Source organism: Balaenoptera ricei, chromosome 11 (assembly GCF_028023285.1).
Source record: "Balaenoptera ricei isolate mBalRic1 chromosome 11, mBalRic1.hap2, whole genome shotgun sequence".
Taxonomy (NCBI): Eukaryota; Metazoa; Chordata; class Mammalia; order Artiodactyla; family Balaenopteridae; genus Balaenoptera; species Balaenoptera ricei.
The window spans coordinates 69,708,872-69,733,166 of record NC_082649.1 but is presented as its reverse complement, the minus strand read 5'-3'; the positions used below and the strand labels follow the sequence as shown (position 1 = coordinate 69,733,166).

General features: G+C 43.0%; 1 protein-coding gene across 4 annotated transcripts in view; it reads left to right on the top strand.

The window, feature by feature from the left end:
* The first annotated feature begins 7,622 nt into the window (after positions 1 to 7,622).
* The window catches only part of DCAF1 (DDB1 and CUL4 associated factor 1), an 88,787-nt gene continuing 72,114 nt past the window's right edge, over positions 7,623 to 24,295 (top strand). The window contains exons 1-4 of one of the 4 annotated variants that reach the window (XM_059939769.1): positions 7,624 to 7,792; positions 10,413 to 10,464; positions 16,265 to 16,382; positions 22,878 to 22,954. In XM_059939769.1, the coding sequence (XP_059795752.1) occupies positions 16,273 to 16,382; positions 22,878 to 22,954 (187 nt within the window). In that variant the 5' untranslated portion in view covers positions 7,624 to 7,792; positions 10,413 to 10,464; positions 16,265 to 16,272. Of the gene's footprint in view, positions 7,793 to 10,412; positions 10,465 to 16,264; positions 16,383 to 22,877; positions 22,955 to 24,295 lie in introns of all 4 variants that reach the window. The other 3 variants (XR_009505866.1, XM_059939768.1, XM_059939770.1) reach the window with 3 other exon arrangements.

Below are 24,295 nucleotides of genomic sequence, written 5' to 3'. Positions count from 1 at the left end.
GGGAGTGTCTGCTCTTTACCATGCCTCCCCAGCCATAAAGGCAGAGCAGCCTTTGTTCTCAGCTGCAGTGTAGCTGCCTTTCTCTGTAACAAGCTCCACAGCATCATTACTCTGCTCTCCTGAATTCGTTGTCCTCCTGAAAGTAGCCAAGGCCATGATGCTTCTCAGAGATTCTCTGGAACAAAAGCCCCTGGAATCCAGGTCTGCCCTGGCTTGTGGTGTGGAGAGCCCACCTTGCCTGGGTCTTCTCTGCTCTGCATCTTAGGGGAAGAGAACTGGGGAGGACAGGCGTTTGTCCCCCACCCAGGCTGCCCTGGGCCTTTTCTGGCTCCTAGGTGAGGCTATCAGCCTCACAAAATCAAATATGTTCTGTATTAAAAAAAAGGACAAGGACAATTCTGGAAGCTACAAGGGTCTCAGAAGAGAGTCAAGCAAAGCTGAATGCTACCTGAAGGAAGGGAGCCTCCTGTTTCCTGCCTACTGAACTCAGCTACAGAAAGGTGCCTGATATGCTCCTGACTTAGGACTCCTATGTGGGCTTCGGGCCACAGAAGCTTGGATGCTGATTTTAGAGCCTGCAAGAGAGAAGCAAAGTTGGCGGCAGAAGGGCAGGTGAGAGGTGGGCTTGGGGATGCATTGGCCGTTGTAAATAAGCTGAGTCAGAACCAGGAACTGGAAGTGGTAGTGGGGGAAGGTACTCATGGCAGGGCTCTGAGGGGGCCACTAAACATGGCATTCCTTGGCCTGTTCTCATCCTCCATGAAGCCTGGGCTTTGAAGCCACAAATTCATGGCAGGCCAAACCTGGAAGTGTCTGGAAGCCATGTGGCATGTGGTTTTCAAACTGAGTTTATTGGAACTGTAGGAGGTTCTTCAGAATTGGTAGGGACTCTGACACACCATGTAATGCAACTACCAACATGGCTCTCTTATCTACTTAATGAACAGGTGTACAAGATTTCACTGCGTTAAAAAAAAAAAATTCTGTGCTAAAATAATGCTATCAAAATTTGAAAACCATGGATCTAGTAAACTTATGAGGGATGGATGGGGAAACTTACCCAGAGTCACCCTCTAGTCACTTACCCCTCAGGCCAGGTCTATCCCCACAGCATACCCACTGGCTTTATGGAGCAGACAGCAGGAGGTTCTCTCTGGAGGCCTGTCTTGAATGCAGCAACAAAAATGGCCAAGAGAGGAGCCACGTGGGGAAGAGCCACTCTCAAAAGAATGAGTGACCCCAAGACCCAGACTTGCAGACCCTGAAGGGCAGTGTGAAGCTGCCTTGGCTCAACTGTCAAAAGCCCTCAAGATTCTAGTCTGTTCTTACCTTCAGGGAAATGTAAGGCCTTGGCCTGGGAGGTGGGGCCCCTGGATTCTAGGCTGCCCCACCATTTCCTGGGACTTTGGGCCACATTCCTGGGACATTAGCCTTCTCTTTAAGGGAGGAAGCTGGGCACGCTCACTCAGTCCCTAGACTGTGGGCCCTTGAGGACAGGACCTGTCATCACCACTGTGTGCTGCATCCTCCTCAGTCCAAGGGATTCAGGTACAGGGCTAGGCACAGGAATCCTTAACTTCACGGAAAACAGTTTTGTTCATTGGTTTTTAGAACAGGGCTCCCGTCAAGTGGTTCTCCTCATCCTCCACATACCAACTGTGACCTTCGACAACAGTGGATGACTTTCCACACTTTCTGTAGTGAAGCTTTCTCCTCCCTCCTGTTTTCTCCCCTGGGTTGGCTCCTCTGGCAGTGAGAATCTCAACACTCTGGAGAGAGTGAACGCTGGGGACTTGCATTTCTTCTCCTGATAGTCTTCTTCCTCTGAGCAGTTCAACAGGTGAAGGTGCCCCAAGGCCATCAGGGCTGCTTATTAACGCAGCAGAATTTGGCCGCATGTGCTTGCCCGAGAAGCAGGTGGAATATTCAATAAGTAGATGATCATGGATGGATTGCGTTGAGGGAAGATCTGGTCCCCAGCTCAGACAGAGGTCTTAACCTCTTTTTGCCATGGAACATCCAGAACACCAGTGAAAAGGACCTTTATATGTACTCATTTGGGGCAGGGCCCTCCTTTCCCCCCCTCCCCCTGGGTCTTGAGGGACAAACCCATAGCCAAAGACCACAGCCCCAAGCCCCAGCTGTTCTCACCTCCTGGCAATGACCAGAATCTGAGAAACTGTCTTCTTCCCCAGGTCTCCAACAGACCCCTTCACCCCCTACAACCTGAGCCCCTCAAGACCCCTCTCCAGAGTCCAAAGGCCACTTCTGAAGCCTTCCATCTCCCCAAGTCATGCCCAGTAGTCCCTGGTTGTCCCGGTCCCTGGTCCTGTGGGAGGCAGCCAGCTTTGTGACATCACAAAAGGCTATCCTGTGACAAGTTTGGGCCTGGTGAAGAAGGAGCAGGGCAGAGGGGCTCCCCCCAGGAACATCATGTGACTTTTCATGGAGAGACACCCCTACCTCTGAGGGAATGAAGAGGAACTGTCTCATAGTAAGAGCCCAGGACACCCTCTGCACTTAGAAACACCTCCCCTTGATAACTTCGGCTCCCAGGACTAACTGGATACTCCTGGCTATATCTGGCAATACCTCTTTGGGGTCCAGGTCCAACGTGGCCAGGTTTGGGGGTGGGGCAGTAGGTGATTACTTCAGGTGGTAGTGGTGGGTCTCTGACCTCTGAATTGACAGTCAGATCAGCTTCCTTCCATCAAACAAAGTCATTCTGCCCCAGGCCTTTCAAAGTGAAAGAACTGATAGGGTGGGAAGCTTTATCTGACCTGAGTCTTCCTCAGGGTCTATGCCAGCAGTCCCCAGAGTACCTTCAGGTGGGTCAGGCCAGAGATCCCTGAATCCTGTAGAAAAGTCTTGTGCTTACAAACAGGCATTGTCAAAATCCAAGGGCTTCTCTCTCCAATCCTGACTCCACTGTTGTTTCTTCCCGGAAGGATTTACAATTCTAAAAACCTGAGGCAGAAGAGGCTCCTTACCTCCCCTGTACCCTGTTCTCCAACCTCTAACTCTTACCTGGAGCATAGCCTCTGGGAAGAGCAGGGCCCCAGGAGTCAGCAAGGATGATAACTGGCAGCCAGGCTCGGGGATCTGACAGGTCCTGGGAGTAGGTGGAGGGCAGAATTTGGGCCTTTTCATGCTCCAGCCCCTGTTTGTGCTGGGCGGGTCCATTGTAAGGGTGGCCCAGGGGACACCATCTCTGGCCATCCTCTCTGGACTCTACTTTGATTGTGACATTGCCATCCTGCCAGAGGACCCCAGGGAAAAAAGTGAGTGCACTCTGGGCAGGGTTCCAGATGCAGGCTTCATCTCAGCAGGGAAGCAGGGTCGACAGGCTGGTTTGGGGAGGGTGACATGTCTGAATTCACATCTAAGGAGCTCCTTGGCCTTGACTGCCCTCACCCTTGATCGACGACAGCCTTTTCAGCCATGAGGAGGCCTAGGAGCAGATCCTCTTAAATCCACCCTCTGATATGGGGATATATGTATATGTATAGCTGATTCACTTTGTTATAAAGCAGAAACTAACACACCATTGTAAAGAAATTATACTCCAATAAAGATGTTAAAAAAAAAAAAATCCACCTTCTGACCCACTCAGTTTTTAGTTCTGTGCTGGGACAGAGAGTAGACAGATGATCCCTAAGAGTGGTTACTCCACTACTTCCCAGTGTGTCTGAAAATGTGCCCCAGGATTTTTCTGGTAAGGAGCTCATTTCTCATTTTGATGAGGAAAGCTTGAGCTCTTCCAGCAGGCAGTAGTACCAGGGGCAAAGAGAAATCAGCCAGGGCTGAGGTAGTCCTGAAGAACAGCAATAGGGACAGCCACAGACCAAGAGTAATCACAATAGAAATAGCCACCACTTAGCTAGCACCTCCTGTGTGCCAGACCCCAAGCTAAGCACTTTACAGGCATGGTTCCACTTAGTCCTCATTACAATGCTAGAAAGGAGGTATTATTCCCATTTTCCAGCTGGAGAAACTGAAGCTCGAGAGGTGAAGTAATTAGGCCAATTACAGGAGCACTAGTGTTAGGATGCAGGTCTGTCTACCTCCAAAGCTAGACTCAACTGCTGACCTATCTCCTTCTGCAAACTCTTTCCAATAAAGAGGCAAACTATTTTCTTATCTGTCACCATCGGTGATAGGGTTAAAGAGAGAATGGGGAGAAGGGAGACTCTGAGCCTGATATTACCCAGATCAGCTTTCAGATAAGGCAACCTTGACTGCTTGGCCCGTCTAACCTTTAATGAGACCCATTGGGAGGCAGCTGTTCTGATTTACTCCTAACTATTTTGCAGGTGATTTAAGTGAGGCCATGGGGGCCATCAAGGGGAGTCCTTGGGGTCTGTGGCTGAGCAGTGGTTCTGAGGTGGGGTTGCTAGATAATATATAGAATGTCCGGTTCAATTTTAATTTCAGATAAAGAATAATTTAAAATATATAAGTATGTCCTCAATATCGCATGGGGCTCTTCTGGGGGCTCCTCACTCTGGCTGGGGTCCTGGTACGTGGGAATTGGGGCGGGACTGGGGGGTCATTGCTTCATTTCTCACCTGAGTCTTAGGTCCCTCTGTGAACTTGTGCCTGTGGGAGCAGGAGGGGGTACTGACTTCTGGAGACTGCAGTGTCTGTGGCCACTGGACGAGGTGGAGCCTCAGTTTCTCACTCTGTGAAATGAGAATGGTGGATGTGGATGCCGTCATACAGGGTGGTTGCTTTGCACACCTCTTGGGCAACAGGGGTAGTGTTCCATCTTTCTAGGGGGTTGTAGGGGCCCCCAGGAAGGGGGAGGGCACCAAGTGAATGATTAGAATTCCCTTTTTTGTCCAGGTTGGGGTCCCCAGTGCCTGGAAGCCCAGAGCCTGGAAGCCCCGAGCCTCTCCTCAGTGGCTCCTGTGACTCCTGGACACTTGCAGTAGCAGTCTTGCTCAGCAAACAGCAGAGTGGGAATAGATGTGGGACAGGAGGAGGCACAGGAGTTGTGGTGGCACCAGGGTGGGGAAGGGCTGATGGGAGCACCTGGGTCCGGTGAACCTGGAAGTTAAGTGATGGGAAAGAAGGGGTGGTGGAAAAGGGAAGAGGGGGAGATGGGGAAGACAGAGGATAGGGGAAAGAGGAGGAGCATCCTGAAGCTCAGAGGACATGGTGCTATTGATTTTCCTACCCTAGTGCATGGGCATGTGTGGGGATGAGGGCAGGTTGGATCATACCTAAGTCTGTAGCCCTTTGTGCTGGGACCAGGGCTGGGCTGCTCTTGCTCTCCCTTTGCCACTGGGCAGCCCTGCAAGCATGACTTCTTGCCCTTTTGGATGGTGGCTGCTGCTTTTTGAGGCATACCATAAGGGGAGATGGGCACACACAGAGCAGAGGGAGACAGAGTCCAGAAATGTTCTTCTAAAGAGGCCAAGGAATCTCTTTTTCCAATGATTCAGGTGTGATGTGCCAGGTCAAGCTGGGTGTGTGGGCCTGATTTATCTGTAGCTTTGTACTTGCATGTACTTAGATGTGAAAGTGTTGGCTGTGAGGACTGGCGCCAGTGCATGGGAGTGCATGCTTGTGTCTCTGGCACACGTTACCTTGGCCTACGAAATGTGACAGTGAGTGTGCTTGAAATGTGTGTGCAGCCCAGAAAACCTGAGTGCAGTCTTTTCCCAGAGTGGGAGTCTGGGAGTGCCTGCAGGTCTGCGGCTGCAGGTATGTGGGGGGCTTTTTGGCAGAGGTATGGGGGGCACAGGCATTATAGAACAGAGATTATGGAGGAAGCAGCCCAGAAAACCTGAGTGCAGTCTTTTCCCAGAGTGGGAGTCTGGGAGTGCCTGCAGGTCTGCGGCTGCAGGTATGTGGGGGGCTTTTGGCAGAGGTATGGGGGGCACAGGCATTATAGAACAGAGATTATGGAGGAAGCAGTTGCTAGACAGGTCCTGTATAGCTCCTGTTCTGCTTCCCCAGCCTCCTGGGCCCTGGCTTCTCCAAAGGCCCTCTGGCATGCCCCTTATTCCCATCATTTACCCAGGGCCCCAGGCTGATTTTCTGAAGGGGAGCAGTGCCATCTGGTGGCAGGCTGAGGCTGTGCCAGGAGGAGGCAAGCTGGAACCTGGGTTCCCACAAGGGATCTGCCTTTCAGGACCTCAGTCAGTGGGGAAGTCACCACCGCACTGGCTAGATCATGGAAAAATGGAGGGTATCTAAGGCTTGAGTGCTCCATTCTCATGCATTTTGGGTTCATGACCCAGGGAGGCATGGCAGGAAAGTCAGGTGAAGGGTTGCTATAGCACTGATGTAGGAAAGTTATCAGTCCAGCCTCTGGACCCATGAACCTGGGCCCCATTCCTTGGGCCACCAATCTGGGCTCAGATTTCTCATCTGTGTAGGTGGCAAACTGTACCTACCCTGTGGGGTGGTAGTGAGGGTTATATGAAAAAGTGTGGTTAAAACACTTGGCTCAGAGCTATATAAAGTCAGAGGTAATGGTAGTGGCCATTATAGGCAAAGTCCCAGAAGCACAGAGAACAGAGCTATGTGTTGTGGCAGGTGAAAGCGTTGCAGAGAGGTGGCACGTCTGCCACACTGCCACCCAACATTCTAGAATTTTGTGCCTGAGTATCACCTGTGTCAAGTTACATACTTAAGAGGAGGGAGGTCTCTTTTCTGGAAAGCGGGGAATGGGGTCTGGTGGGGAACAGAATCAAGAGACCCAGCACCCAGGCTCTGGCTAGCTTCTTAATCTAGCTATGGAACCTGAGCATGGCAGACGGCCTGCTGTGTCCATGTTCCCCATGTGAAAGTGCTGACTGTGAGGACTCCGTAAAAATGCACAGAAACTTGCTCAGGACTCCCAGAGATAAAGGCTCGATAGGATCTTGTCAGGGAGAGATTCTGCTCAGCTGTGGAGTTTACCTTTCGCGTCTCCAAAAAGGGATCCCCGAGTCAGAGTCAGGAGTCGTTCTGGTTCTGCTGGTAATTGGTTGTGTGATGTGAGTCAAGTTACTCACTCTCTCCGCGTCTCACTTTTCCCAGCTGCAAAATAAAGAAATTAGATGACCTCTGAGGTCAGCTCTGCCTTAATCTATTTCCTTTTGATTTTTTCCTTTTCTCTGCCTCACATATAATATCTAGGATAAATATTTATTGATCCTACAGGCTAGGTCTTGAACAGGAAGACCAGAGCCTTCTGCTTAATGACTGCTGTGATTTCTCATACACTTCGGGAAATATTTTCTTAGATCCTGGTAGGTTCTAGGTATAATGGGGCCAATGGGAGAATAAAACAACGGCTCTTCCCTCTCACACAGGCCGAATAAGGTACTGGGAAGGTATCCAGCCGTTCTAGCTTTGGGCTGGGAGGATGGAGTCTTTCGCTTTTCGCTTCCGCCTTCCTGAGCAGCCAATGAATATGTAGCAGTTCTCGTTTATGCTAAAAACTACAAACCCCAGAAGTCAACGCGCGGGGCAAACTGCTCACGCGCCAATCAAGACTTGGTGGGCTCCGCCCCTAGAGGCGGAACTTCATTTTCCACGCGACTTGGGGCTCGTAGATATTCCTCCGCTCGCCCTCGCGTTCTCCTCCCGCCTCCTGCCAGCAAGCCTCGCGCCAAGTCGGGGGACGCGCGCGCGCGCAGCATACGTAGCGAACGAGTGACGCATAATATGTGGGCCGCTCCGGAGTCGCGGTCGCGTTGTGTGTGAGTGAGGGGGAGAGAGTGCGGGACCTGAGACGGCGTGTGTGAGCTGTGGCCGCTGGCGGGGTCAGGGGGGAGCGGCGGAGCCGCCCAGGAAGGTGAGTCGGGAAGGGAGGGAGACGGCTCTGCGGGAGGGGCGCGAGGAGACAGGGCGCATGGTCGGTCGGACGGGAGAGTGGGCGCTGGGCTGGGGGAGGGGCGGCACCTGCCTGGGCCGCCGGCTGGGAGGGGGCGGGCCGGGCCTCCCGAGACGCTTGGTCCGGGGCCTGACAGGACTTTTCATCCTCCAGATTCTTGGCTCGGGGGCGGGGCCTCCACGTTCTTCCTCCAGTCCGCAGAAGAAGCTTCCCAAGAGTAACTCTTCCGCCCGGATTGGGGGGCAGGGGTGTGCCCGCCCCTATCCTGGGGAGGGGCGCCTCTCATTCCTCTCATCACTTTTTTCCTCCCAGTTCTCCCAGACTTCGTTCCGTACGGGCCTGGGGTCGGGGTGGGTGGCTCCATCTTTCATGTCGTATGGCGGCCCCCTTCCCATACTGTGTCTCCGCCCCTAGTTCCAGTCACCTGGGCTGGCTCTCTCCTCCCTCGGTCTCGTGCCACCTCCCCTTGCATCCGCCCGGCTCTTGGTCGGGCGAGGGGGGGGCGGGCTCTCTGGGCACTCCTCCCACACCCCCCCCCCCGCCCCCATGGTGGTGGAGATGGGTGGAAGGAGAGGTGTCCGGGTCCTGCAGCTTAGAGCCAAACCTTGGAGTGCCCGCCAAGCTTCCCGGGATCCTATTTCCGGTGGTTACAGTCGTTTTTAACTGGATGTCAGGCATTTGCTTAGCTCCCTCTTCCTAGACGGTTTGCGTCTCACTTCCTCTTATTGCACTGTTAGCGCTTGGCTTTTGCTTGTGCTGAAGAAGTAGTTTTGGAGTGTTTGTAGTAGTTCTTTTTGAGTCCTAGATGACTCGTCATTGACTGTGTCACGTTGGCCTCAGTTTTTCCTTACTGTGTCTTTTCAATGAAGCCTTTTAATTAGTCTACAAGTTTTAATTATTAACAGCATCTTCCTGTTCTAAACGCTTTGTTAATGTACAGAGTGAGAGGTTCATTGGCAGTGTTGTCCTGTAATCTTCTTGTCTCAGTTTACTTTTAAGGTTTTTGTAAGCTTGTATAATTAGACTCTTTAGGAATCGATTTGTTATTCTTCTTGACGCTGTCAAGATTTGGGTTTTGTATATTACACTTATCCATTTTTCGAGTGGTGATATATTTTGGATGTAAAGGAAATAATAGATACAGAATTTGGGAACTATGAAGGAAATCCTTTTATGCTCAACATCTCTTGAGTAGTTGGAGAGCACAATGTTTTACTATGTTATCTGCTGTACAGTAGTTAAACTTTATCGAGGAGGAATCTGGTGGAATGAACCACATGTTGGTTTGAAGTGATCAAAGTTGGTTTGTTACCAGTGTTGTTTCTGTCATGGTCATGGACAGTAATAGAGTATTGTTATACATGATCTAATATGTTATACTAATTATTAGGTAAATTTTACTTGAAGCTCCAGACTTGGGTTTTTTTCTTTTTTTAAAAAGAGGAGTGCTTACAGGCATTTGTTTCAGATTTGTAACCTTATGGGAATCCTTAACGTGAACTTTTTTTTAGGCTTTGGGATAGTTTTTGCTGAATAGGCCATATAGTATTGTGTATTAGAAGAGAACAGATTTTATGGATTAACTCAAAAGTTACAAAAGGTAACAAAATAGTGGAAAAATGGTAGAGCTAGGATAGTAACATATAGTGAAAAAAAACTTTCTTCTATCTTTATTCTTCAGAAGATCAGTTACTTGCCACAAAAGTAATAGTTATTATCCGTTTCTTATATATTCTTGCAGGGACACACACACACACACACACACACACACACACAAGCAAAGAGTGTTCTTTGTTTTTCTCACTTGACAGTGTACTGAGAGTTGGTCCAAATTAGGAAAGGAAATTCTTATTAGTTTTCTCCTACTTTATTTATTTTTGGCTGGGTTGGGTCTTTGTGGCTGCGCGTGGGCTTTCTCTAGTTGCAGCAAGGGGGAGCTACTCTTTGTTGCGGTGCGTGGGCTTCTCATTGCAGTGGCTTCTCTTGTTGCAGAGCATGGGCTCTAGGTGCGCGGGCTTCAGTAGTTGTGGCACTCGGGCTCAGTAATTGTGGTGCATGGGCTTAGTTGCTCCGCAGCATGTGGGATCTTCCTGGACCAGGGCTTGAACCTGGGTTCCCTGCATTGGTAGGCGGATTCTTAACCACTGTGCCACCAGGGAAGCCCATCTCCTACTTTTTAATTAGAAAAAAATTCGAAAGGATAGTAAAATGAATACTTATTTATCCATCTAGATTCAACACTTGTTATTAATATTTTGCCATGTTTTCTCTTAGTAGGTAGATGTGGTATATATTTATTTCGTGGAACCATTTGAAAATAAGTTGCAGACACAGCACCCCTAAATACTTTGGCAGGCATCCTTCAGGATAAAGACTTTTTTTTGGCCGCATTGTGTGGCTTGCGGGATCTTAGCTCCCCTACCAGGGATCGAACCCGGGGCCCCAGCAGTGAGAGCGCCAAGTCCTAACCACTGGACCATCAGGGAATTCCCTCTACATATTTTTTGTAGGGCTTTATATTATTCCATTGTATGGACAGTATTATCATTTAACCCTTGCAACAACTATTTCCATTTTACAGATAAGGAAATTGAGATTTGGAGAAGTTAAATAACTTGACCAAGATCTCACAGGTATGTTGGCAGAGTTGGGATTTGAATGCTTGAACCCCTTTTCTACCAAGTACCAATTGAGTGGTCTTGGGGACCTCTCTGAGCCCTTTTCCTCATCTGTAAAATAAGGGCAGGGTGGTTGTGAAAATTCAGAATAATGTAAATAGATTACTTAACCACGTGTCTATCTCATACAGATATTCAGTAATTGGTAACTATTGTATCACTATTAGGCCATAAATTCTGCATACCACTTAAAGAACTCACTTTGGAACATGGTGAATTGAGTAATGTACCTTCACTGTCTTGTCTGTAACAAGATGACTGCACCTTTTGCATTTTGTTAATCTTTCATTGAGAGTAAAATGAATTATCACTGATATTATTATTTTAGTTTAAGTTTATATTTTCCCTGGGCAAGTGAATATTCCCAAAGTTATAATTATTTTTAGGCATAGTTAATTGGAAATTTTGAAAATGATACCAGAAGTACATGTGTGTTTCTAAATTGAACTCTAAAATTTTACTATTTTAATGCCCTTGAGTTGACCTTTGTTAGAGGTAGTATTTCTTTTAAATTTGCCTTTATAAGCTCTACTAGGCTGATTGCTTAAGTTATCCAAGAGGCATTCCGTCCTGGGCCTTTTTTCCCCCCATTTAAAAAAATTGTGGTAAAATTGACATACCATAAATTAACAATTAACCATTTTAAAGTGCACAATTCAGTTGCATTTAGTAGATTAACAGTGTTGTACAACCATCACCTCTTTTAGTTCCAAGACATTTTCATTACCCCAAAAGGAAACCCTATATTCATTAAGTAGTCACTCACTATTTCCCCCTCCCCCAAGTCCCTGGCAACCACTAGGTAGCTTTCTGTATATGGATTTGCCTATTCTGAATGTTTCATATAAATAAAATCATAGACTATGTGACCTTTTGTGTCTGACATTTTTCGCCTGGCATATTGTCTTAAAGGTTCATCCACAGCTGTAACATGTCTCAGTACTCCATTCCTTTCTACGGCTGAATAATACTGCATTGTATGAATATAACTACATTTTGTTTATCCATTTATCTGTTGGTGAACATTTGGGGTTGTTTCCACCTTTTGGCTCTTGTGAATGTGCTTTGAACATTTGTGTACAAGTGTTTGAATATCTGTTTTCAATTATTTTGGGTGTATAACTTGGAGTGGAACTGCTGGGTCATACGGTAATTCTATGTTTAACTTTTTTTTTTTAAACTTTTTGAGGAGCCACCAAACTCTTTTCTATAGCTGCTGTACCATTTTACATTCCTATCAGCAGTGTACATTCTAGTTTCTCCACACCCTTGCCAGTGCTTATTTTCTAATTTTTTGCTTTTGGTTATCCTAGTCGTATGATTGGTATCTCATTGTGGTGTTGTTTTTCATCTTCCTAATGGCTAATGATGTTGAACATCTTTTCATGTACTTGTTGGCCATTTGTATATCTTCGTTGGAGAAATGTCTGTTCAAGTCCTTTGCCCATTTTTGAATCAGGTTTTTTTGTCATTGTTGAGTTGTAGGAGTTCTTTATATATTATGGATACTAGATCCTTATCAGATATATGATTTGCAAAGATTTTCTTCCATTCTGTGGGTTGTCTTTTCACTTTCTTGATAATGTACTTTGACGCACAAAAGTTTTAAATGTTGAGGTCCAATTTATCTATTCCCTTGTTGCTTATACTTTTTTTTTTTTTTTAGTTTTATTTATTTATTTTTGGCTGTGTTGGGTCTCCACTTCTGTGTGAGGGCTTTCTCTAGTTGCGGCAAGCAGGGGCCACTCTTCATCGCGGTGCGCGGGCCTCTCACCATTGCGGCCTCTCTTGTTGTGGAGCTCAGGCTCCAGACGTGCAGGCTCAGCAATTGTGGCTCACGGGCCCAGCTGCTCCGCTGCATGTGGGATCCTCCCAGACCAGGGCTCGAACCCGTGTCCCCTGCATTGGCAGGCAGACTCTCAACCACTGCGCCACCAGGGAAGCCCTGTTGCTTATACTTTTGATGTCAAATGAAAATCCCTTGCCAATTTCAAAGTCATTAAGATTTACCTCTAAGAGTTTTATAGTTTAAGCTCTTCTATTTAAGTCTTTGATTCATTTTGAGGTAGTTTTTGTATATGGTGTGAGGCAAGGGTCCGACTTCATTCCTTTATATGTGGATATCCAGTTGTCTCAGCACAATTTGTTGAAAACATTGGTCTTTCTAGTAATGGTCTAATGGTCTTTCAATAAATTCTTTCCCTGTTGACTGGTTTTGGCCCACTTGTTGAATATCAATTGACCATAAATATGAGATTTTATTTCTGGACTCTCAATTCTATTGCATTGGTATCTATGTCTTTCCTTATGACAGTACCATACTGTGTTGATGATCGTACTTTGTAGTTTTGAAGTCAGAAGTGTGAATTCTCTAACTTTCTTCTTTTTCAAGATTGTTTTGGTTATTCAGGATCCCTTGCAATTACATATAAATTTAGGATTGATGTTTGCACTAATGCAAGAAAGGTCATTAGGATTTTGGTAGGGATTGTACTGACGGTTGACCACTTTGGAGAGTATTGCCTTCTTAACAATATTAAGTCTTCTAATCCATGAACACAGGATGTCTTTCCATTTATTTAGGTCTTCTCTGATTTATTCTAGCAGTGTTTTGTAGTTTTCCTTGTGGAAGCCTTGTGCCTTTTTGGCTTAAATTGATTCCTTAGCATTTTATTCTTTTTAGTGCTATTTTAAGTGAAATTGTTTTCTTAATTTCATATTGGATTGTTTATTGCTTGTACATAGCAATACAACTAATTTTTGCATGTTAATCTTGTATCCTGTAACTTTGCTAACTTGTTTATTAACTATAGTTTTTATTTGTAGATTCTTTAGGCTTTACTATATATAGGGTCATGTCATCTGTGAATAAAGATAATTTTACATCTTCCTTTCCAACTTGGATGGCTTTTATTTTTCTTGTCTAATTGCTCTGGCTAGAACTCCAGTACAGTGTTTAAGTGGTGAAAGCAGGCATCTTTGTCTTATTTCTGATTTTAGGGGGAAAGCTTTCGGTCTTTCACTATTGAGTATAATGTTAGCTGTTGGTTTTTATAATTAATGCCCTTTACCGTATTGAGGAAGCTCTCTTCTGTTCCCAGTTTATTGAGTGTTTTTATCACAAAAGGGTGTTGGATTTTGTCAGATGCTTTTTCCCTATCAATCACATGATTATTTTTATCCCTTCATTTTGTTAATGTATTGTATTACTTTAATTGATTTTCATATGTCAAACCACCCTTGTATTCCTGGGTTAAATCCCACTTGGTCATGATATCTAATCCTCTTAATATGCTGCTGCATTCATCTTTCTAGTATTTTGTTAAGGATTTTTGCATCTATTTTCATAAAAGATGTTGGTCTATAGTTTTCTTGTGATGTTTTTATCTGTCTTTGGTGTCAGGGTAATGCTGGCTTTATGTAATAAATTAGGAAGTGTCTCTCCTCTTCAATTTTTGGAAGAATTTGAGGATTGATCTTAATTCTTTAAATGTTTGGTAGAATGCACCAGTAAAGCCATCTCTCCCCTGCACTTTTAGGATGTGTCTTAAGAGATTAATTTTGCTGTTACCACATATACTACTTTGCCCAGTCTCTAGGTCTTTTACCTTAGCATAAAATTTTACTGTTGAAAAAAATTGGTTAAATTATTGCCCCTCTCTACACCCTGGCTAATACTCCTCCAGATTGGCAAGGTCATAAAAATGAGGAAAAACTCAAAAACTGTCAGAGACCAGAGGACACTAGGGAGACATGACAACTAAACGTCATGTAGTAGCCTGGATGAGATATTGGAACAGAAAAAGGACGTGAATGGAAAAACTGGTGAAATCTGAATCAAGTCTGGAGTTTAGTTAAGATAATATACCAGTTTTTGGTTTCTTAATTTTGACACCATGTCACTATAAAATAAGGTAACATTAGGGGAACCTGAACTGAGTGAGGGGTATATGGGAATTCTCCCTACTATCTTTGCAACTTTTTTTTTTTTTTTTTACAAATCTATAATTATTCCTATTAAATTTATTTTAAAAAATGCATATATAGTTAGTAGATTGCAGTCAGAAATACAGCCTAGTTCTTCTCAAGTTAAGGTCAGAAATCTATATTAGTTGGTCACATCTGTAGTATATCTTTGGCTAGAAAGACTGAAAATGTGGATTCTTTGTAGAAAAGCATTTTAACTTTTTTTTTTTTCTTTTTTGGAAATATTTGTTCTTTGGAGTAAGGGGTAGCTCAGGTGACATGAATCACTATCTACTATTAGAATTGCATCAACTTGATTAAAACATAAATGTCTAAAATTTAGAGAGTTGGTGGTAAATATATTTCTTTTGGTCTTGTGGTAGAAGAGTGAACAATAATTCTAGATGAGCTAGTAATGCCTTTGTGGACTGAAACTTTTTACAGAACAGTTGCTATTTCTGTGAAAATACACATTTTGCATGGCAGGATTTGACATTTTGATCCTAAGACTGCTCTGGCAAAGAAGTTGATCTGTAAACCATCTAAATGGTTGGGTCTCATTTATTCCTTTTGGAGTCCCTTATAAACCTCTCTTCCCCGTGTGGATGTCACATGCAGCTCCTTCAGAGCCTGTCTCACCTCCCTGTCCTTCTGTACCCCTGGGCTGATCACTCAACCCAGCAACTTTTTCTGCCTTTCTCCAGCCTCTTATCCTCCTTCCAGAAGATCAGCTGTGAGACAGATTAGGAAGGCTGAAGGATGAATGGGTTTATAATATTCTTTCTCAGCTTTCATGTTGGTAATGATATCCACTTCAGTTCTTGATCTGTTGTTAAGAATTAACAGGAATATGTTGCTTATCTTTCATAGAACTTTCCCTGAAGACTTACAAGAGCAAAATATTTCTGGGAGTAGTTTTTGCTGTATTCTGTATTTAAAAAAAAAAAAACCTCAAAGGTTTGGACCTCAGAGTTCTAGACTTGGGATTATTATACATGTGGTGTATAGGTACAGGTTGTAGAGTGTTCTTGTGAAACCTTTCGTAAGCTGAAATGACTTGAAGAGGCAATTACCTTAGGACACATCTTGCTCACGGATGCACAGAAATTGAGATAAAGCACAGATGCTCACAGGCACAGTTCAAAGCTGTAGCAGCTTGATGCTGAGTGTAGTTCCCATGGAAGGAGCTTGGCGGGGCCACTCTCACTGCTTGGGGTGCACACTGCCTTTATAATGGCTCGCTGCAAAGCAAACAACGCTGTTTTTGCTTTTCGCCTTTTTTCATAAAAGCAGAAGTCCTCTTCAGATTTCTTTGGGTTAACAAAAACAGATACTAATGTAGTTCTTTCATAAAAATGAAGTGGCATAAAGCGAACTTCTCTGAAAAGCAGGGATAGCTGTATGTGTGTTTCTGAGGGGAGAAAGGAACCATAGGTTTTGTCTGATTCCCAGGAATTCCTGATCCTAGAAAGGTTAAGAATCATGATTTTGATCTAGTACCCTGTCTCATTTGACAGTCTAGCAAACTGAGGTTGAGAGAGATGAAAAGACTTGTTTGTCATGATTTGATGAGTATCCAGGCTCCCAATCCTGGGTTTCCCAGTGTACCACAAATAAAATTATCTACAGGGTCCAAGGGTTAAATTTCCCATGCTTTTAGTTACTTCCCTTGCTTGCTCATCCCTTTTTTCCTCCCTCCTCACTTTTCTTTTCATAGGAAGTATGTCAAGTTTATTTGCCTGTGTTCATTTGTGTGTGTGTGGTTTTTTTTTTTTTTTTGCTTCCTTAGGCCAAGTCATGACTACAGTAGCGGTACATGTGGACTCCAAAGCTGAGCTCACTACCCTGCTGGAGCAGTGGGAAAAGGAACATGGCAGTGGGCAGGACATGGTACCTATCCTTACCAGGTATGAACAATTAAGTTGTTTTTTTTTTTTAAAAAGGAAAAATTGGGAATTCCCTGGCAGTCCACTGTCGTGGGCCCAGGTTCAATCCCTGGTTGGGGAGCTAAGATCCTGCAAGCCACACGGCGTGGCCAAAAAAAAAAAAAAAGTTGGAGAATGGTATAGAACATTTTCACTTTGTGAATTCTTTTTGTTTTTTTTTCCATAGAAGTTTTTTTAATGATTCTACTTAATAAAATATTTGTTTGCAGGAAGAAAAAAATTTCCCCAAAACTAGAAAAGCATTTTTAAAGCAATTTTTCAAATTACAATGTTAAACTCATCTCCAGCTCTGTAAAAGTATATGACACGAGATCTTTAAAGTTTCACTGCATTTCAGGATTGTTCTTGGAAAAGATACTCTGCCAGAAAATCAATGGGGTCATTGGGTCTGACCTTACAACACTCATTCAGACCTTGCATAAGCGTTGGCATAACGTAGGCCATTAAATAGTTTCTCAAGAGAACAGACTGGGCCTTCAGTAATTCTCTTTCTTCTCTTTTCACTTCCTCTAGTTTATTCTCACTTCTCAGAGCAAAATAATTTCTGGCTGCCCAGATGAAGCAAAGTGAGAGAGAGGAAGGAAGGAAGGAAGGGAGAGAGGGAGGGAAAGAGAGAGAGACAGAAAGACAGAAGGAAAGAAGGAAGGAAAGAAAGGAGGAAGGAAGGAAGGCTCACTTCATGAATTCTCAATCCATTTTTTTCTCTGTCAGAACTAGTCTTTTATCTCTCTACTTCTTGAACCTTTTACAATTTCTTCCCTTCCCTCTCAGGCCCTTTTGTTGTCATTCTCTTTCCTAGGTTCTTCTCCTGCCAGTGTTTTAGCGCCAAGGTTTTGTTTGTGGTTCTCTTCTCTCTTCACCCTAAGTATTCTACCTAGATAGTTTCATCTCTGTCCATGATTTAAAAAATTATTCTCATGTTAACTTTCAAATTTCTATTTTCACTTCAGACCCTTCTTTTTAAAAATTTCAGACCCATTTCTCAGCTGATGGGTGTACACATGTTTAACCTGGTTATTCCACAGATACCTGAAACATACTGTGTTCAAAGTAGAGCTTATCACCTTCATCCTACCTCCGTCTTCATTCACAGCTTGTGCTTTTGTAATCTCTGTCTTGGTGTAAATAGTTATAAACTAAAAACTGAAAATCATTCTCCCTAGTGTATTCCTTTACTAGCACAACTTAGTCACCAAGCCCTGAGGGTTTCTGCTTCCTCTTCTTCCCCATTCCCACTTCCTTTATTAGGTATTGATCATGTCTTGACTGGCTCATTAGGCAGTGTGCATTATCCCTCTGTCTGCAGTTTACCCTCTTCTAATATATCATCCCCTTTGCTGAAAGATTTATCTTTTTCATACACAAATCTGATTGTCATACCTCAGCTCATAATTCTTCCCTGGCACCCTTTTCCTTCAGAATGAAATGTAATTTAGAGTGGCCTATGAGGCCATTTATGATTTAGTCTGTACCTCCTTTTTCTGCCTCATAGTGTTGTTCTTCAGAGAGGAATAGAACCATATTTTCCAGTGTCTGTGTGCCTTTACACTTGCTGTTTCTTTGGCCTGAAATGCCTTTCCTTGGTATATCTGCCTGGCAAGCTCTAGTCCTTTCAGGAAGCAGTTCAAGAATCATGTTTGTAAATACCATATGATATCACTTATATGTGAAATCTGAAATATGACACAAATGAACCTATCTGTGAAACAGAAATGGAATCATGGACATAGAGAACAGACTGGTGGTTGCCAAGGGGGTTGGGGGAGGGATGCAGTGGGAGGTTGGGGCTAGCAGATGTAATCTTTTATATATAGAATGGATAAACAACCAGGTCCTACTGTATAGCACAGAGAATTATATTTAATATCCTGTGATAAACCATAATGGAAAAGAGTATTTGAAAAAAATGTATGTATATGTATGTATATATATATATAACTGAATCACTTTGCTGTACAGCAGTAATTAACACAACATTGTAAATCAGCTATACTTCAATTTAAAAAAGTCTTCCACCCATTTTAATTACTACTTGTATTATAATTATCTTTTTACATGTGTCTCCTCACTAAATTGTAAGTTTTTTTTGAAGTCAGGTACTACTCATTTTTATTGGTGTCTCCTTGTGTTTCTTCAGACACTGACTTGCCCAATGCTTGGTACATAGTAAACTGTGTGGGACATAATTTTGTTGAATGAATGTGTTAAGGAAGAAGAGAAAGTGAAAAAAAAAAGGCTGGGTTGGGATGCCCATGGTTTTTCTAAGCAGGAAGCCTCTGGAACATGGGGTTCTTTAACATCTAATCTGTGATATCATAGCAGAGAAAAAAAACTTTGTTTATGCAATGATCTGTTTTCTAGGGATAAAGAGAACTATGATCTTATGAAAGTTTAAACAGGGATAAATGCTTTGTTCATAATTGCTCTTGATAGGTAGGGAACATGTGAAAGTACAGTTTTTCTTTTAGGGAAAGGTTTATTGCTGACTGGTGGAAAGTGGATTTTCATTTGTAGAGGCATTGGAGATTAAGAACTATTAATCACAAGCTACTTGAAGTGCAGCCACAATGAATTTAAGAATCTTAAGTATTGTGCATTTAACGTGTGTGGATTATGATTGATGTACCTTTGAAAGGAGGAGAGAGTCATAAATGGGGATGATAGTGTTAGTGGTACATTCATTTAATTGCTCAAAAAAAATAAAATATAAAGTATTTTTTAATACTTTATTTTCGGGAATTCCCTGGCGGTCCAGTGGTTAGGACTCGGTGCTTCCACTGCTGGGGCCCGTATTCAATCCCTGGGCAGGGATCCTGCAAGCTGTGTGGTGAGGCCAAAAAAAACCAAAAACCAAAAAACTTTATTTTCAGGATTATTTCATATTAATTATCATATTTGACCCTGAACTTTTTCATTATGCTATGGTATTCAGCAGTGCAGAGCCTAAATGGAGGGACCCTATCTTCAAGGAGATAACCATCTGGGAGGCAACTAATGGTTCCAAAAAATGCATAGTAGTACAAAATGGTATATAATGAAGTGCTAGATTGGCAGTGTGGTTTGTAAATATTCTAGGGGTTAGGAGAATGGAAAGAATTTGAATGAGTCCGTTTCTTCTATTCATTCAACAAATGTTTGAGGACCTTTTGTGTGTCAGAACTGTAGGAGACACTGCTCTGAACCTCAGCTTCTTCATTTGTCACTAAAGGTATGAGAGCTACATTGTTAAAAGATAGCCATCCTCTGAGCTGCTTGCAAAAGACTATAGGACTTCCCTGGTGGTGCAGTGGTTAAGAATCCGCCTGCAATGCAGGGGACATGGGTTCGATCCCAGGTCTGGGAGGATCCCACATGCTGCAGAGCAACTAAACCCATGCACCACAACTACTGAGCCTGTGCTCTAGGGCCCGTGTGCTGCGACTACTGAAGCCCGCGCACCTAAAGCCCGTGCTCCACAACAAGAGAGGAGCCACCGCAACGAGAAGCCCGCGTACCACAACAAAGAGTACCCCCCTGCTTGCCGCAGCTAGAGAAAGCCTGCGCGCAGCAACAAAGACCCAACGTGGCCAAAACAAACAAAAAAACAAAACAAAAAAACCCAAAAGACTATAGCCAGGCAGTAGAAAGCTAAGGTTGAAATACTGGGTTTTAACTCCAATTCCAGTGGGCTTTCCAGTGTAGGATGTGGTAAAGGTTCCTTGGAACAAGGACTTGAAAGTTGGTAGAATATACCTTGATTGAAAGCAGAGACAAGGTTTTCTAGGAAAAGTTCAAATGTGACTGAAAAATGTATCTAGGGGCGAATGAACTGGGGCATGTTTTTGTGGCAGTGAGGAAATGGGCCCCACCAAAGTGGAGGGTGAATATAAGGTAGGAATGGAAGATAAAGTTATATGGAGCAAGATCTTAAAAAGATCTTTAAGGTTAGACTAGGACTTTAAGAGACAGTAGGATGAATTCAAAGTATAGTTTATTTTAGATAGGGGCAAAACTCTTACCATCCTTCAAATTGTGGGTCTGTTAGTTCACTGGCTATTTCCTAAATTACCTTCACATCTGTCATCCCTCTCACCCTGCAAACTGGCTTCAGTTTGGGTGTTTTGGTGTATTCCATGAAAAGCAAATGAATTTCAGGCTTACCTACTCCTTTACTGACTATTTTTTTAAATGATCTTTTGGCTATTTTCCTAAGAAAAATGTACAACTCTATAACTTGATTGACTTTTTATTTTTTATGTTGTTTTATTTATTATAATCAAGCCTTTGACTTAATTCTGTGAAAAAGGACTGGCATTGCGCCAAGCTGTATGAGCTTAACCCAGGTTTTGTGGGTTTTTTTTTTATATTATTGAGGTATAATTTATAGTCGACCCACGGTTGCTTGAATCTGTGGATGTGGAGGGCCAACTGTACTATGCCATTTTATACAAAGGACTTGAGCATTAGAGGATTTTAGTATCCCTGGGAGGTCCTGGAACCAATTCCCTGTGGATACTGAGGGATGGATTGTTTGCTTATAAAATCATCACCTAGATCAAATTATAGAACTTGAGTACTACCTCCAGAAGGCTCCCTCCTGCCCCATTGCATCAATATCTACCTTAGATTAATTTGTTTTCTATTTGTTATTGATTCCCAGTTTCCATAGGAACACCACCTAAATAGCTCTGACTTAAGTTCTGTTTTAAGCAGACTACATATATTAACTTTAACTTCAGGGAAACTCTGTAAGATAGGGACTGTTATCCTCATTTTACAGATTAGGCGCAGAGAGGTTAAATAACTTGACCGAAGTCACAAACAGGGGAAGAGATATGATTTGAACACTGGCCATCTGGCTCCAGAATCCATGTTTTTAACTTCTGCTGTGCTATGTTGCTTAGTTTCCACTGAAGATACTAGTAGATCTTATAATATGTAATTTAAAATACATTTTGTGTGATCATCCTTTGTGGCAAAGAGAGTTTTCAGAGTTTAGGGGGAAAGGTAGAAAAGGTAGAAATACTTTTGAGGCTTGATGGGGAAAAATATACCAGAGTGGGCAAGAATTTTTGCAGGGAGCTTAACCCTTAAGACTAGAAAGTATGGTTTTGTGGAAATAAAGCATGCAGGAAAATTTGAGTTAGGATAGAGCATCCTAGATACTGGAGAGCATGAAAGCCTTTTATTTGATTGTCATTATAATAGGTTAAAATGTCAGTCCTTAGGGTACTCAGAAAGTGATTTTTCTTATTTCAAAAAAAAATGTGTGAATAAAAAAGAACAGTTGATAACATGCAACAACATGGATGACTCAACGTGCTGAGTGAAAGAAGTCAAACATAAAAAGAGTATATGTGGAGCTTCCCTGGTCGTGCAGTGGTTAAGAATCCGCTTGCCAATGCAGGGGACACGGGTTCCATCCCTGTTCCGGGAAGATCCCACATGCCGTGGAGCAACTAAGCCTGTGCGCCACAACTACTGAGCCTGCGCTCTAGAGCCCACGAGCCACAACTACTGAAGCCCGCATGCCTAGAGCCCGTGCTCCGCAGCAAGAGAAGCCCACGCACCACAACGAAGAGTAGCCCCCGCTCGCTGCAACTAGAGAAAGCCCGCACGCAGCAACGAAGACCCAACGCAGCCAAAAGTAAATAAATAAATAAAATAAATTTTAAAAAAAAGAGTATATGTGATTTCATTTATATGAAATTGTAGAACAGGCAAAACTAATCTTTAGTGAGAAAAAGTAGGTGAGTGGTTGCTTAGGGCAGAGGTGGGAACCTGGGTGGGTGGAAGAATGTTATAGGCTGAGGTAACAGCACCTAGAAAGGTCCTGAAGCAGTTACGAGTTTGGACTCTGAAGAGCAGGGAAGGCCATGTGACTGTAGCTTAATAAAGGAGGGGTGGAGGAGTACAAGAAGTGGTCATAGATGCAGACAAAAACCAGGTTACTGTAAACCTTGTAGTGCTTGGGTTTATTTAAGTTGAGGGTAAGTCATTGAAAGTTGGAGGTGTATTGTGTCAGGTCAAGCATGGAAGCAAGAAACAAGGAGACCAGGGAAAAGCCTATTGCGGGTAGTCCAGAAGTTGATAAAGGTGGTCTGGACAAGGGTAGGAATGGTCAAGATTTAAGGAAATGATTGAAGTCAGGAGATATTTTGTAGGTAGAGCTTATAGGAATTATTGCTGTGGGGGATGGGGAGAAAAAGGAAGGTTTTAATGATGACTCCTTGTTTTTGGCTTCTGAGGGGATAGTGCTATTTTTTGAGACAGGAGAGTTGGAAAGAAGAATGAATTTGGGAGTGGAAATTGTTTTATGAGATAGTTGTTTAGATCTTTATGTTTGTTAGGAAAATACCCTTTTTCTAATTTTTTGCTTTTATTTTGTACCTTGATTGTTTAATTGACTATTGTAGGTAGTGATACATTTTTTTTGTATGCTTGTCTAGAATTGACCCTGTCTTCTCTTTGTGCTAGGATGTCTGAATTGATTGAAAAAGAAACTGAAGAATATCGTAAGGGGGATCCAGACCCATTTGATGATCGACATCCTGGTGAGACTGTGTTCTCTTAAGCCTGGCTCTAATTTTCTTACAAAAGAAAACTGCTTAATATAAGGAATATTTTTCAATTGAAATAGAATTTATTTGTTAAAATATTGCTCAAGGTGGGGGCAGAGAGGAAAAATAAATTCCTGGAAAAATGGAAATACTTTTAATATTTACCTATTAAATGGAAGATTACTATTACTAGAAGCTAACTTAAAGGAACTGAATTATATAGATATACCTTATTGACTCAGTTGATACGATTACAAAGATGTAAAAAGAGAAATATGTTCTCTCTTTCTGACTTTTAAACCAAAAGATGTTATCCTCTGTGCCTTCATTTTTCTAACAACAATAATTATCCTTTTACTAACGGGGAGATGTGGTTGAGAATGCATTCAGTGCCTTGCTTTTAGTTATGAAATTGATGCTTGGAACCTTGAATAATGAATGAATGGATTTCTTGATGTCTACTTTAGTGTTCCAACAGCTAAAATATGCCATCTCATGTTAATGTGGTTTTCTTTTGGGCTAATTTAATTAGAGCCATGACAAACCAGCCTGCTTTGGCATGGAATTTGCTGTAATACAGAACTGTATGGGACTTGAGACTGCTATTTTATGTTCTCTCTAAGGTAGATTACCAGTGGGCAAAGCTTATGTCGTGTGGGCCCACACTGCATATACATTTTCTCTTTGTAAAACCAGGAGTCCTTTTTGGAGAGAAGAGTCTGAGATTTTGTATGTGGAGAGATAGTGAGAATGAGTGGGACTTATAAAAATAAGAACATTGTATATCCACCCAAATGTTCCAGGGTTTATTTCTGTTTCTTAGACTTTTATTCCCAAATGTAAGTAAGCTAAGCATTTCAGATTGAGTGTCCAGTTGTTTATGTGATGTTACCTGCTGCTCTTGTCCTAGACATCCCCACTTGTGACTTTGAGAATGGCTATTGAACTCACATCTTCAGTAAGGCAATCAGAGCATGAAATAGTAGGAAAGTGAAAAGAAATTAATTCATGAGATTGTGAAAAGAATTAAAGAGATGATCATGCTTAGTGACATTGCCTTGGAAAGGATAAAATGATAACGAGGAAGAAGGGAGAGAAGAATGCCTTTTTTCAGTAGAAATTTAAAGACAGTTTTTTTCCTTCCTAACTTATGTTAAGTCATATTTGTCATTAGGCATAATTTCTGTTAATAAAAACAAGGGTCACAGTTTCATCTTTTATAAAGAGAGAAAGTTAAGTAATCTGAGGTCCACGTTTGTTTTTATGGTACCATTCTCTAACTTCTGTTTTTGTGAATTACTTTGGGATATTAATTACAGCTTGGTAAAAACTTTA